Source organism: Botryllus schlosseri, chromosome 6 (assembly GCF_051294905.1).
Source record: "Botryllus schlosseri isolate E-star chromosome 6, Bs_hap1, whole genome shotgun sequence".
Taxonomy (NCBI): domain Eukaryota; kingdom Metazoa; phylum Chordata; class Ascidiacea; order Stolidobranchia; family Styelidae; genus Botryllus; species Botryllus schlosseri.
In genome coordinates, this window is record NC_137241.1 from 166,118 (window position 1) to 182,398 (window position 16,281).

The 16,281-nt window shown below is 40.4% G+C and overlaps 1 protein-coding gene across 3 annotated transcripts in view; it reads right to left on the reverse strand.

Moving 5' to 3' along the window:
- Nucleotides 1-286: 286 nt before the first annotated feature.
- Nucleotides 287-16,281, reverse strand: part of LOC145441234 (adenylate cyclase type 8-like) — a 42,044-nt gene continuing 26,049 nt past the window's right edge. For all 3 annotated transcript variants that reach the window (XM_080319058.1, XM_080319056.1, XM_080319057.1), the window contains exons 19-29: nucleotides 15,865-16,006; nucleotides 15,680-15,806; nucleotides 14,863-14,937; nucleotides 14,216-14,332; nucleotides 13,241-13,428; nucleotides 12,366-12,492; nucleotides 11,512-11,628; nucleotides 11,313-11,450; nucleotides 10,252-10,564; nucleotides 980-1,104; nucleotides 287-649 (exon numbers count right to left, since the gene is read on the reverse strand). In XM_080319058.1, the coding sequence (XP_080175184.1) occupies nucleotides 332-649; nucleotides 980-1,104; nucleotides 10,252-10,564; nucleotides 11,313-11,450; nucleotides 11,512-11,628; nucleotides 12,366-12,492; nucleotides 13,241-13,428; nucleotides 14,216-14,332; nucleotides 14,863-14,937; nucleotides 15,680-15,806; nucleotides 15,865-16,006 (1,787 nt within the window). In that variant the 3' untranslated portion in view covers nucleotides 287-331. The remainder of the gene's footprint in view (nucleotides 650-979; nucleotides 1,105-10,251; nucleotides 10,565-11,312; nucleotides 11,451-11,511; nucleotides 11,629-12,365; nucleotides 12,493-13,240; nucleotides 13,429-14,215; nucleotides 14,333-14,862; nucleotides 14,938-15,679; nucleotides 15,807-15,864; nucleotides 16,007-16,281) is intronic.

Consider the following 16,281-nt stretch of genomic DNA (forward strand, 5'->3'; position numbering starts at 1 on the left):
GTTACTTCTACATCTACTTGAGTAGCGACGGTGACTACTTTGACCACCTCTGGCCACAGCACATTTTTAAACCGGAAATGGGCCATGGCCAAGAAAGGGCTGAGAACCCATGGTGTAGTGCAAGTAGGAAGAGCCTTTCGTGAGGAAAAACCATTACTTCAGTACTGATCGCCCCTGTAATATTATGACGTAATCAATATTCGAAAGCGTATGTTTTGCCTCGAGAAGTTCGAAGGCTTATGGGTCGAGTCGTCATCTCGAAAAATAAAAAAAGATGAGACACAGGAAAAGTGAACCCGGAACTTTATTCTACAACTTGAGTTACAAAAAGTTATCTCGGTGTTCTTCCCAGAGCCGCGCCGTATCGCTTATGCCTCTGCCTCGCCTGTACAAGATTATACACGACTTGCGCCAGGGAATGGTGCCCTCCGTTTGCAGATGTGTCGCCGAGATGTAACTGTCCGTCCACGCCAAACCCTGTTCCCAAGTCCGCTAACGCGCGATCTACTCCGGCTTGCTTTGCTGCTTCTGGACTGCAGCCGGTCAGAAAATAGGTTTGCACGGCGCCAATGCCTTTCACGTCCACTTCGCCGCGCATTGTAAAGTGAAAACCGCGGGGGCTTAGTATTTGATAGATTTCCTCGGGTACCTAAAAGAAAGCGAATTCGCACGAGTCAGTCCGCAAAAATGCAAGGACGTTTGGGTGTCACCCTCTAATACAGGGCTTCCAAACTTTTTTTGCTACCATGACCCGCTTTGAAATGTTTGAAAAATCAATGCCTCTTATTTATTTAAAACTTTTTAAAAAGATTGAGAGACTAAAAAGCTAATTTATACAGAAATCGACTAATAGTAAAAACAATAGTTTCAGAATAGTATTGATAGCATTACATGTTTTATAACAGATAGTTAACGCGATTCAAACAAACATTTATCTTGTTGCTACGCATTATACATCATAGGTCTGGCCTACTTTTACCTGAATGTGTCCGATCACACCGGTACTTTCCATTCTACTCGCAAGATTCACGGTCCTTCCCCAGATATCATATTGCGGTTTCTTCGCTCCGATCACACCAGCAATCAAGGGACCAAAAGCTATGCCTTGAAGTATATGAATGAAAATTGAATCACCGGGAAGTACGCCAATCAAATGGAGCCAAACTTGCTTACTGCAGATCGTTACATACACAATTATTATCTATGAACGACTCTCGATCCAGGCTGGGCAAAATCCAGTAACTGGCCGTTTTGACTCTGAATCGAGTATTAGGCTAAATGCCGAGTCATAACAATATGAATGACGTTGAAAGTTCAAATAGGTACCTTTTATGCGAAGCCGAAACAGTACTTCGTCACGCCACCCACCAAAACAAACTTTGTTCTGTGCCCTCCATACGGTCATAAACCAAACGTATGGGGGCTCAGTCCCTCCTGCACGACAAGCCTATACAGCACCAGATAAAACATTTTTTCTCTTATAGCGGCTCTATGTATTCGCAGTCGCGCGAAAAAATAACGTGTTTGGAATTGAATTTTTTCTATTGGCATTTACATATAGGCCTACTGCTATTCTTTTTCATCTTCTCTGAATTCAAGTGATCACACTTATTAATAGAGGTGAGCAATGCTCCCTCTAATTTTTCAGAGTCTGCGCGCGCTCATCGCCAACTCACTGCGCGGTCCTTGGACATCAGCGCGTAACGACTAAAAAAGGTCATCGCTTAGGCGTTTTTGTGCGTGGGACAGATTTTGTAGTTGTAGGAGCTCTCCCACAAAATTCTCCATATAAGTTATGTTTATTTGCGAAATAATTTTGGCCCCCCTTCGTGCCCCAACCAGACATGGGGTGATTACTTCATGAACGTAATCGATTGCGATTACGATTATTTCTGAATCACGCGATTACGATTACGATTACGATTACAGCAAAATCCGCAAGTAGTCGATTACGATTACGATTACTTTGGAAAAGTAATCACGATTACTCACGATTACATTTATTTTGCTTCTTAGAAGTTATATTTATAACAACAATGCGATGAAAAGGCCTCATGAGAGACGGCCTTTCTTTCAACATAAGACGTCATGACGTCATTTCCTATATATGATATAATATATCATATTGCATGATTTACAGAAATAGGCATTTCGGTGCCGGCCGACACCGCGCCGCGACACACCAAGACATGCTACCTTGGCCAAAACATTGTGTATTTGTCCGTTGTCCATAGCCGCGCTCAATGGTTGCGACGAATAGTCTTCTCAATCTCATACCCACAATACAAATGCCATCCTGGGCACCCACTGAGGAAAATGATAAACCACGTGTAGAAATGGCAATTTTTGGGTGCGTCTCACGAAAGTTTTTCGTTTAGTTTTCTTATCGTCTGCTACGTTTGGCTGACTCAATTATTTTTTGCAATATAGCAGACAGGAGGTCACGAATTAACAACATACAATGAAGTTATAATTGTAAATATTCGCGCTTGGGGCGATTTGACAGCATGCACACAGCGAATCCACATCGCATCAAATCGTGTTTTCCAGTTCTTGTGAAAAGCCCGGTCGTTAAAGGGGTCTGGGGGACTTCGCCCGCAAGAAGTTTTATTGATCGCCTTATGGGGGGGGGGGGGGCAATATCACCATTTAGGCCTACTGCTCGCCAATCAACAACGGTCAAACTGCGTTGGCCTAAGCATAACAAAGCACCAAAAACGTAGTACATACGTTGCTGTTGGTTTGTGGTATTCATGGTGTTTGTCGACTACTATGGTCATTTACACCAGGCCGATATTCTTTTTATTTTCCGTAACTGCCGACTTATAGCACGGCCCACCTCTAGGCTTTTGTAAGACACCGCTGACGCGGATGATGTGGCGAGGAGGAGCCTAGGTAAACCTCCAACACTTAGGTATCGGAATTCGGAAGTCGACCTCGGTCGGACTCGAACCCGCACCCATTGGTGTTGCAGCCGCGGATTATACCACTGCGCTATCTCGCCACATACGTTGCTGTTCGAAACTAGGCAGAGTTGTAATTATTATCTTGCTGCGAGGTAGTGGCGTCTGCAGCATATTGATAACCTGACATAATGTATAGCGGGTGTTTTTACAGTCACAGTAAGTACTACAGGTATATGGAATATCAATTTACTACGTACGGATAATTCATTACGCAATGAAGTACCAAGCTAATACTTGTGACGCAATAGTGAGCAGAGGCGTTTGAAAATCCGACATTTTTGCTATCCGAAACCTGTTTTAAATTGCACAAATTAAAAGTAATCGTTCTTTCACAAAGAAATCGATTAGATATGTGAAATAGTCGATTACGATTACGATTACTTCGGATTGTTCAATAATGTAATCGATTGCGATTACGATTACTTGGAAATGCTGTAATCGTCGTAATCGATTACGATTACTAATCACGATTACCCCATGTATGGCCCCAACTGGGGGGTGCAACAGTTTCGTCCCTGATATTATGCGACCACAAGGACATAACTCGAGTTTTACATCATATGGTATTTTTCAATCATACCTATTTCATTGCACTTTGTGTCAATGCTGTGTAGTAAGGGCATTTTATGAAATATTTCGCAAATCTGTGAACTATATTGTTACCAAACAATTTCTTCACCAATATGTCTGCCAAGGTCTCTTATAACATGTGCTAAAATGTTGAAGTTCAACTCTTGTGGGAAACCCAGAAAAAATGCTGGTAAATTTGACAACTTTGAAAAAATTTAAAAAAAATTAAAAAAAATTTAAAAAAATATTTTTATCGGCTATAAGTAACCAAGGATGGGTTTAATAATGGTTTTTCATGCTTCTCAATTGATTGTTAAAATTTACATTTTACTACAGGCTGTTTTGTGGAAATATATGCAAAAGTATGGCACTGAGGGCATAGTTATCTAGTCATAAGTACACCGTTCAGTAATTCGATACCGAACGATTCAACAAATTCTGTATACTGTAATACTGGGTGACACACACATATATCGGCTTAAAACCAGTTCAGTAATTCCTTAAATACAGTTCTAAGCCATGCAGCAAGGTCTCAAACGGTATTTTCCGTATCATTCCGTTCTATAAGATGGACGCAATTGTGCCGAAGTAAAAAAAGCGGCTATGAATCCAGCACGGCCTTGTGTGAGTTCATTGTCAATTGTTACTGAATGGTTCGTTGCTGTTTCACCATAATTTCTGTTCCTTGGCATATGCATCAGATTGGATCAGACGCTCATCTATCCCGGTAACACACTATGAGCAGCGGCTTGGGTTAATAAAGCCAACGATCCTGAGTTTCAACATTCCAACTGGAATGGCTGGATTAAGAGAATGAATAGTAATGATGCAAAACAGCGCGTACAGATCGAGTTCCTTCCAGTTATTGAAGGAGACCCTGATGACCTCAAAACCTTTTTCGCCAGTCTTAAAGAGTGCACACAGCGCGTTTGGGTAGCTATAGTGACCTTTGATCTTTCGATTCGACTGAAGGCTATATATATTATCAAGCAGACAAATTTACCAGTCATTCCAAGGTTGAGTGGTTTTCACCTATTGAAATCTTATCTTGGACCAATTGGTGACGACATGGAATATTCTGGGCTACTAGATGTGATCCAGTTGATCTATGCTGGAAACACAACAACCCTCCACATCATGGATGGAGGATGTTTTGACAAGGCAGTCCCTCCTCACCTCCTCGTCGATGCAGCTATCTATCAACATACCATGGAAACTGCACTAACTGAGGATAAGCATGGTAACATGAAGTCCTTCATAGAAAAGGTGACTGGTGGGGAAATGGGAGCCAGACACTGTGACCCAGTATTGCGAGTCTTTGAGCGAAGGTTTGAAGAAACGTTCAATCGATTCGCAAAAAGAGGAAGAACACCTGCACTCTCGGTGGAGTACCAATACGTGGTAGATATGCCCAATGTCTTTATCAGAACCGACCTACTCGCAGACCACAATGGGAATCTGTCCTGCAGTGTTACCAAGATGCTTCGCACCTGCAGGCCATCATCAGCGGTTCTCAAACTTTTTTTGGCACGCCCCTTGATAAAAACTTTCACCCCCCCTCTTATCGTCATATCGAAAAGTATTAAAAAGAGCAACCAATGTTTGCAACCCCAATGCATTGTTTGGTTGCGCGGGAGGTATTTATGGCTGTTGAGACACTTCTCAAATATGTAGTTGCAGTTGAATAATTTATTAAACATAACCATTTGCAATGGTAACATGTAGCACATGGATATTTTAGCGATTTTGGTGCCTAACCCCTTCTATTACTCTACTTGATCTTAGCTCGAATGGACATGACCACAACCTAAATCAAAATCCAATGGCAGCTACACGCATTTACCAGTTACACTTCATTCAGGGACATCTTCTGATTAGTGCAAGGTTCGGTATCACTCAAAATCTAGCATCGCTCAGTGTGTGGATGGTACGACGGAATTATGACATTTCAAATCGAAAGGCTTAATTAGGATTATTTCCATTGTTTAAACTGGAAGTTTCAGCACAAATTAAACTCATTCCGAGTTCAAGAAAATCATTTCTCTCAGGCGGTTTCACGCCTCCCCTCAGATGCTTCCACGACCCCCACCCCCAGTTTGAGAACGTCTGCCACCCACGGGAACCACGTTGGTGAACCCGCAGAGGAAGAATGAGCAACAGCTTTTCTGGCCACAGATGTTGAGTGCCCACTCTCAGTCATCTGTCAGTTGTCAACCGGCGAATGAAGGAGGACGTCAGCAGACATGTACCCGTTCACAGAGAGCTTACCAAGACACAGATGAAGCGAGATGCAGGGGCCATTGAACTTGTCCTAAAATGGTTTGAAGAAATGAAGCCATTCGTCAACGATGGATAAAAGGGGTTGCTCATGTATTTCTCAACTGGATTCGAAATACTGAGGGAGCAGCTGAATTTAGGATGGCCATTGGCCATGCAGATCAACCTGGATAAAAAGTCAGTGACGCCGACCATGGTTGTCATGTCAAAGGTGAAAGCAGGGTTCTAATGACTCGAGTCACGATTTGTTATGACTCGACTTGACTCGAGTCATTTTCTAAAAATACGGATCTGTGTATTGACTCGACTTCTCGAGTCATTGCGCATGACTCGAACCAAGTCATATGACCTGAGACTCAGACGGCCAAGACCAACATTTTATGGTAATTTCGAAGAATAGTAAAGTAACCAAACTATTGGGATTTCGTTTAATAGTACTTGTACTTTAAAATGCGACCAGAAAATGCTAAAAGTGAGGAGAATTAGTATATTAGAAATGCGAACCATTCGATATCACGAAACAGAGTTATAAAAAAGGGGATTTAACATGGGCGTAACTAGAAACTGAGCAGCATCAACACAATGAATTGGACTCGGACTCGAGCCATAACACCATGACTCGGACTCAACCCTCTGCTCGCTGACTTAGACTCGTACTTGACTGGGTGCTGAATTGAAAATGAATCGACTTGACTCGAGTCAAAACTATAAAATTGAGATTGACTTATGACTTGGAGCCTTATGAGTTGGTTACAACCCTGGTTAAAAGCCCTGTCATCGCAAAAAATGTCCCAAGGATTACGAGTAAAACATTCACATTGACTCATTGAAGTTTGCTTTCAGAATGTCATTGTGGTCTTTGATGGTTACAGCAGTTCACCAAAACATAAAACATGTTCTAAAGGAAGACAGCGACAGGAGTGATAAAACCGGAGACACTACCTCTAACAGAGGGTGCAGCTTCATAACGTTCACTCCGCGAGTACCTGCAGACCCGGGATTTGATTAGTTTACAGTACTTGTCTCCGAACCCAGTGATTACGGATGGACAAAAGGCGTGCATAGATATGAGCCTGATGAGCAATTGCAGTTCAGAAGCTATAGTTGGCATAAAGATTGCAACAACCGAATATACAGCTGCAAGAAGAATGAGGTCACGTGCATTTCAGCCTGTGGAGTATGTAAAGACCCTATAATGCTATAATTGCAGTTACGATGATGTTGAGTCCGAAGAAGGCATAGGCAATGCCTGTTGAAATATCTGATATTGTCCATGTGAAATAGGCTACCTCTTCAGTGAACATAGCTGTGCGAAATAAAGGCGATTTTGAGCATGAATATATAAGTAGGTGTGTCGTTTTTTCACAAAGCAGAGCCTGTAGTGAATTATAAGTGTTAACAATCAATTGAGAATCATGGAAAACCATTATTAAACACGTCCTAAGTTACTTATGGGCGATAAAGATTTTTTTAATTTATTTAATAATTTATTTATTTATTCGTCAAATTCACAAAGCAGAGCCTGCAGTGAATTATAAGTGTTAACAATCAATTGAGAAACATGGAAAACCATTATTGAACACGTCCTAAGTTACATATTGTCGATAAATATTTTTTTTTTTTTAGTTTTTTTCAATTCGTCAAATTTAACAGCTTTTTTGGGGGGTTTCCCACAAGAGTTGAACTTCAACATTTTAACACGTGTTATTACACACCTTAACAAACATATTGGTGAAGAAATTGTTTGGTAACAATATAGTTCACAGATTTTCACAAGTTTCCCTTACTAGTGGGATGATCACGAACTCACAGATACGTCATTTCTAGTAGCGCGCCCAATCGAGGTTCGCAGCTTTCCACAGAGCAAAATAGTATCAGACCGTTCGAAATTGCAACACGTATTTCTGCGACCAACGCAAATGACTTTACGAATAGATATCATCTTCCAAAATATATTCAGCGACAATGTCACATGGCAACACGCGGTTCTATGATATTTCACCCATAAAGTGAAGTTATACCGAGATTCCTTTTCAATATTCAAAAGCCGAAGTGTAAAAAGTAAGTAGTTTTGCCTAAAGAACTGTGCAAGTAGAAGTGGAAGTAGTGCACTCGTTAAATTAGCGCAAATAGGAGCAACATACTAGAGTACTCGCTAAATAGTAGAAATAGCCTACTTCTGTACCGAGCTCCTATGCTGGAATAGTTGAACTCAGCACTGCTTCAGGTTGGCCTGCAACTTGGGATAGTGTGTCTTTGCTAGAACGCTGGTTGATATCAGTGAAAGTAGGGGCTGACCAATATCAAATTTTTGAGTCGATACCGATAATCCCGATCTATTCAGCCGATATGCAAAACATATGGCATCTAGCTTAAGATGATTTCCAAGGACTTTAGACTACTCATGTAAAGAGCTTTACAGTCATTGTTATGCTATAATTTTTCAGAGTACTCAAGTTGGTATTGCTTACTTTCACGAGTGGTTCAGATCTTAGACTACTTCTTCTTGACAGTTTACAGTTTTGTAGACTAAGGGTCGGCAACCTACGGCCCGTGGGACGGATCCGGCCCGCCAAGCGAAATCGTCCAACCCGCGACGAAATAACTAGTTACCACGAGAATACGGCCCGCCGTTTCGGAAAGAATGCGGCATTGCTCTGATACAAAGTATCCAACTTCGTACTAGTCTATTGTTACGCCATAAAGCTGGTGCGAAGGCGGTTGACTAGTAGCCTATCTCGTACTAAAAGTAGGAGATGAGAATGTCTGTGGAGTAGACTCGACCAGTGATTATCAAGCGGGTGTAGCGCGCAACCGAGGGTATACCATACTTTTTCAAGGGTTTGCCACTCGGATAGGGTGCGACAATAAGGGTGCCGTTCCTCTGCTCAAACGCAATGACAAAATCTAAAACTTTCCCTGTTTCATTATAGATAACTATAAGCATCCGTAGGTTAGTCATCTGTAGTTTAATTCACCAGAAGACATTTTACGCTAAGACACCAAACCTGAATGGTGTTTAGGACACAATGGTGAAAGCTGATTTTGTCTCAATAACTGAATCACCGACAGTTAGCCTACCTCAGATATTACTAGAAGCAGAGCCTCAATATGGCGATGTCTTGTATATCTGCCATGTTCGCGCATTAAGTCGAGAAGCTAAGGCTTGCACCCTGCACGAGTGTATGAACTGAGAATTGAAATAGCAACTTTTCTTTAAAATACAAACATCGCCGATTCAAAATCATGTCATCCAAAATGGGTATCTAATCTAGCTTTCGTAGTATATTTAACGTCACATCTAAACAAATTGAATTTGCAACATCAGGGGGAAACAACTAAATACATGAGATGTTGACACGCATTCGAAACAAAACTGCGACTATAGGAATGACAACAGTAAAAAGAGAATTATGCTCCCTTTCCTATACTGGAGGAGAGTAAACCTAGTACAAGCACTATACGATATACGAAATTTAATTACTGAATTTCCATCCGCTTTTCCGACATTCGTTCTGTACAAAAAATAAATTCTGATTACTCAGTACTTTTTTTAATGTGGACGCCAAAACCATTGCCAGAAAATTTCAAATGGGCCCATTTGAAACGCGATGCAGTTGAATTGAATGACAAATTTCATACAAAGAGCATATCGCTGAATGACTTTGACAATGAGTAAGGTCTTGAAATGGGTCTTCATCCAAGCTTGACCAACAATGCAAAAGAAATGGCATCGACTTTTGCTTTCAACAATGAAATTCACGAAGAGCAAGCTAAGATCACGTATTACAACGCCCATTTAGAATATGGTCTGATTCTTGCTCCATCTGACTTGTTACCAGAATTCGGAAACCTTTCACAAAGCAAGCTGCGCCAAATGTCAGATTTATCCTGCGTTGTCGAAGTGTAAATACATGTGTTTTGCTCTTTTTGTGATTTGTATGGTTGAGATTGCAGCATTTTAGGGTAATATACCGACGTGAGCGATAAATATAGTATTAAGAAAAATTCCGGCCAGCCAAAATGTTGTGCACTCGAAATTTGGCCCGTGACTAGCAAAAGGTTGCCGACCCCTGTTGTAGATCTAGGATATTTACTTTTTACTTAAAAATCGCTGCTTTTATTTTCACCGAAGTGGGAATTTACGACAATACTTCCATACACCATCTCTAGCGGTAATCTACAAGAAAAAAATCGAAATTCTCAGTCTATCTGTCGCAGATTATAATTCTCCGACTCCCTGCTACCATGATGTGACGTCACGAACATTGCCGATATTTTATCACCTCCACTGGCCGATCCCGATATTTATCGAATCGATACGATCGGCGAACCGATAATCGGTCGGATTCTAATAAGTACGCTCTCATATTCGACCGAGCACCAATTACCAACTAACGCGATTCCATTCCGGTTCTACAGAGTGTGTGATCCTTACCTATTCTCAAACCGAAGTCGTTGTAGGAATGAATATTGACATCTGCTATCACTCTTTGAAGAAGTAACGAAAAGTGCGCAAGCATGGTAATATGGCTGACGTCGCTGGATTTGATACGGAATGTTCTGTCTCCATTTGCGCTTCGAAACTCCATGTCTGTAGAGTTGTGATCGCCGTAATAGCTGGAAGCTTGTGGCACTGCTCCGGGAACCGCGTGTCTGATGTTATGCGGCGTAAGTCCGGATGCTGCCATGTAGGTCGATCCGATGGTTTTTATCTTCTCGAGGCATCGAAATCTTTCCTGTCCAATGAGCTGAACATGTATTTTTTATACAGTGAGGAATATACATAATACAATAAAAGTATATACCAGTGGTACTCTAACGCCCGTCCGTGTCAAATGCTCAGCCGGCCCGCCAAATATATTGCATCTTATATTTAAATTTCAAATTGCAAGAAAAACTCCTGTCTGTGGATTAGATAATTGAAACACCAACTTTTAAATTGATTTAAGAATTTGGAACTTTTTTTCCTGCATGGTGTTCATAATAGAATAGAGTTTATAATCTACTTTGAACTTGGCTCACATCAAAATGCTGCAGGTGTTGTACCAAACTACTTAAAAGCAGGCTACTTGAGAAACTCGTGAACTCGTGGAAGCTAAGAAAAAAACTTTAAACAAAATTCGTCCTATTTTGGGGCAGTACAATGTAGCGACATTTGGCATTATAATATATACTAGCAAACAGCAAAGTCGTATTTCTTCCAAACGAAACAGAACCACTTAATTCAAGTTAGTGGTTTTTTAACAGCGAATTCTTGCAGAAACTTCAGTAGAACCACCCATAACACGCAAAATAGCAATAATACGGTAGCATATTTCTCATTCAATTGAAGTTATTGCTTTTGAGTTGCGTGCATTTGTCGTAATTAGGTTTTTGGTTGATATTGATTTCCGAAATCCGAAAGATGTGTTGTGAAAAAGGTTGAAATTAGAATAGGCAGTCACTACATCATCATGTTTACAGTTTTATATCCCTAAATGAAAAGGCTACGGATACCTGATCAATGTCAAAAATTATTTCGTTCAGAAGCTTTAAAAAATCGATATCTTCCGTGGTAGAATTGTACCCGGCTGTAAAGTTAGGAATGGAAGCAAATATCACTCCAACGCAATCGTGACTGCTACTGTAGAAGTCCTGCAAAGAAAGGTGGAATGCAAAGTCACGTCCGAATTACATCAATTGTAAGATGGCCAACCTCGTCATCTTTTGATCTTTGCAGGAAATGAGAAGCGACATGATCCGGGAGGATATTTCGGAGAAGTTCTCTGTTGTGACGTTTCAGTTTTCTCATGCCTTCAACCTCAATCATTGCCTGGAATGTGGATATTTTTCGGTAATCAACAGAGGTGGTGACTGGTGAGTAACGAAGTACATTCACCTCATTGGAGTACTCAACCTGCTTGCGATACTTACATAAGTGGTTGATTCAGGATTACTTCTCGTTATACAGGAGCCGTATTTTAGGCAAAACTAATTTCTTTTTAAAATTTGGATTAAAAAATAATAGAAAGCAGTTTAGGGACATGTTGGAATTAATGTTATAAGTGAAATTGTCACAAGAACAGCGTGACATATCTCACGTATCATGTTAACTATTTTCGGAAATAGAAGCAATTCTCTGTGTCATCAGTCATTTTGTTGTTGTCGCGTAGATGCACCCTGCAATTTCGAAATGAGAGCCATCGATTAACTCCTAAAAAAGTACGCGACCCCTCGAATAAGTGTACTTTTCGAAACCATGCTTCACGAGTCAGTCAAATCGTCTACTGTCACAAAATCGTTTTTAATTATTGGTTCATCTCATCATTTCCATTCAAGTAAACAAAATATATAACAAACTATAGTCGGCTATTGCTTTATTTCTCATAGCTGGTTATGGGATTGCCATACGCCAAGCGCCACCATTTATGATAATACCTAATATTCGTTTGGCGATCGATATCATTATTGACATTCAATTACAAGACCATTCATTATATCGCCGTCCTGTAGTGATGTAATTTCATAATATTTGTCCGAACAGAATAGCAGTCAAGCAATAGATCCCACCTCAAGTTTGCGAATGAAGTCGAGCCGAGTCGTATATTCGATTCTTCTATTCTGGTAGTAAACCAGAATTCCGAAGAGAAACAAGTTGAGCCATTGAAAGAATGCATCCCATATTGGATTTTCGAACCTGATACAATACGTGTGAGATGAACAGCTGATTGCAATTGTCCGAAATACATACTGTTATATCCTGCACTATATCGACGGACTCTCTCCAGCTTTGTTGACTAAAACAGTGTCATGCCAGGAGCGTCGAAGGTTGAATGACAGTCATGGTACTTATGGGCAGAGGTGATCAAAGTAGTCATTGAAGCGACTTAAGTACAAGCAGAAATAGCAACGTCAAAAATCTACTCAAGTACGAGTACCATAGTAGTGGTTTTAGATACAGCCAAAAACTACCATAAAAAGAAGTAGAATTTGCTCGCTTTGAAAACTACTCAAATGAGTACATTTACATTTCATTGTAATTTAATTGAGCCAAAACTGTTATTCGTTTTAACAGGACATGCGTGTGCTCCACGCAAAATGACTCAAATTAATAATTAGCCTACTAATAATTCAAGCAATTATAAACCTTGTACGATAGGAAATAGGTTTCAAATACACATACAATTTTTAAAAGGCGGAAAATGTCTTAACTATCTCTCAGTCTGTAGATCTCTTTTTAGCTAATAACATAATGACACATTATATAGCGAAAAGTGAGTAAGTAACAGACTATGACGCAGTGGAAGTAGCGGAAATTATAAATATTTGAGTAAGGGCTGAGAATAAAGGAAAACCATACTTGAGTACTATAAAAATGAAGAAGTACTTTCGTTACGAACCGGCTGTTCATGGGTCATATATATATATCGTATCTGTGCACATACCCGTTACACGGCCCAATCTCCACTCTTCTCTTGATATCAAAATTGATGAAAGTATCCCGCAATAAAACAAGAGCAATGATCGCAAAGACAAATAGTGCGATCGCCAGGTTTAGCAGCTTTATGAAATTGTGCACCCTCAGGAAAACTGAACACGTTATCAAAACCAATACTCCGATGTAGAAAAAGAACTGAAAATAAATGATGAGGCCGTGATCACGCGCAGAGTGACGCGGCAAAGGAAATAATCATTTTCAGTCAGTGACGTGCGGTTGGTGCGGCTATAACCCCTTTGAAGCCAGATTTGTAAATATATAAACTCAAAATAGTAGTTGATTCAGTTGCCGACTTATTTCTTATCACACACACACAGGCTACGTAAGAAGCTACTATACTTATCCACAATGGAAGGTAAGTATGGATGGAGATACATTACAACTATATCAGTCAGGGGACATATTTGTTCTGTACTTATACGGTGACCGTCACATGTCGACATCACGATTCATTCATTCACCGTCGGTTTGCGAATTGTTTCACATCGTTGCGATTGTCGGAATGTTAGCTAACAGTATGGTTACCATATTTTAGGACCCGAAAAAGAGGACACTTTCATGAAGTTACAACAAGAGGGGAATCGGCGAATATATATGATCGTAATGCTGATCGCCGGCAGGTTGACTTAAAAAAGTCAAGACTTGGTGAATTGCGACAATGAGGACATTTGGGCGTCCTCAGAGGACATTTTAGTTTTATTTTAAAAGAAGAGAACAAACCCTCAACATAGGATATACGGTATCCCTATAGCTAACAGTCAATGAGGCAGATTAATCTTTGCGAATTACGTGATTTTTAGTGTAGATATGTTCAAAATTTAGTCATTGATAAACATTAATTAGATTGAATCATTCAACGTTTTCACTTGCCTCTCCTGACCGCACGTCACTGATACCAGTAAAGGTCAATATCACTACTTACATTAGGATAATTGCATAAAGATTCCGGTTGAGTTACGTAGTAGAATACGGTTACGTTCTCTGTTCCGCACGTCACGATTTGCAGGTTGTCTGAACTTTGAAATCGCGTGCAGCTTACCTGGTAATCGCGAAAGTTCACAGGTTTAGTAGCCTACTACGGTTTGCACTAAATCATGATGCCACAGTCTAAAAACTAAACCAATAACACGTTTGAATCCTGTCATACACTACAACAATGCTTCTCAACCTTTTAAACTTTTTAACAGCAAAATTTGGATAGAAATTTTGCCGACCCGAAAACATTCAAAATCAATTCAAAATGTAATTACAACAAATGTATGCAACTCATAGGCAGATATTTGAAACAATAGAATCAGAATTTTGCTGCTGGACCCCTTGGTGTATCAGGTGTATCTGCACAGTCTTTGTCCTTATCCTGCGACATATGCACGTCATGCACCCATGGGATGCAATGCATACGCATAGATCGTATGTATGTAGCCAATCACCAGTCAATCCCGCAAAAACATCAAGGACAAAATATACAACGTCTTATTCCTATTCCCAATTATTCTCTACAACTTAACAAAAGGCTATCACCATGCGATCCATCCACAAACACGCATATTTAAATTTAAAAGGACTCACCATTCCTGTTATTGCAACGGCGAGATTCAGGGAAAGTGCAACATATATGACGAGATAGCGAGCGCGGATGGACTCCTGCAATGCAGCATTCGGTCAAGACCTCCCAATCTCGCATCTTGGCGGCTAAAACCTCCCTATATTCCCCGAGGGTACGGTTTGAGTGTATCGTGTATGTAGCGTACATACTCTAAAGCGTGGACGGCAGACGGAATTTGGCGGGATTCAAACGAGTTTCTTGAACTCGGAATGAGATTAATCACATTATGATTTTATATGTCATAATTGCCTCGCGCCAGCTACACACAGATGCTATATAGTTACTGGGTTGTGAATGTAGCTGTTAGCTGTCGCTTTCATCACCAGTCTGTTAAGCATCTGAGCAGACGGCGTATAAATAGAGACAAAGTTATGAAGAAATATGACGTTGGGATTTCACACAATCTGGTTGGTATTTTGATATTATATTTGATAGGACGATAAGGGGGAGCCAAATTTCTCATCATCATCTAGAGGGGCATGTCTAAAAAAAAGTTTGAGAACCACCGCACTATAGAGTGACTCTAACCTGCGGGGCACTGCCGTGCGACCATAAATTTTCGATTGACCTTTTAAACCCTTTGTAGCTTGCCTGCAACGGTTTTCAGTATACAGCGGTTTTGCACTTGGGGAAGAATATAGGACTCGTACGACAATTTAGGCCGGATACCATTCGTATGATTCACTTAGAACTTAAAAATAAATAATTATGACTATGATTCAAGTTGCAATTTTAACTGGGCTCTTATATAAAAGCTTGTTGCGTATGTAGCAGTCGAACCTGTATATTTGATGACAACACACGAATGCCGATGGGGAGTGACGTGTGATCCTCTGCGACTGTGACGGTTATTAGCAACCCGTAGACGACGAAAAATACACCTAAATTTATGTAGCTGATGAACTCCCTAAATAGAGAAAACAAGGTGCGTGGAATCGAAATATCCCAAGAGTAGTCATAGTTACTGTGCTGGCGTGATGCACAACTGTATGGCGATGATGAAGAAGACGACGACGCAAGATAGAAGTAAGTTTGATTTGAAAAGTTCATCACGTAAATGCGAAAATTTCGACTCCAAGTCCTTATTAACAAAGGTCACTGTCATGTCTGAAAACAAAGCGTTATCGTTATTTGATGATTTCATTTGCTCTAACAGCATATCTTGACATCTGTAGCAGTGCTACTCAGCGATTTTTAGCAGAACTCCTGTTACAAAAGTTTAAAATTCGCTAAAGCGGCATTAGAAAAATCAATAGGCGAAATGTATTTATCGTTTTGTTAGTCACAGCTATATATATTTCTGGCTGGTGCAAAACAGATTCAGTTAATGCGATACAAACGATATTTCGTACAGTTTTCGGTTTTCACTCATAAGAGTACGG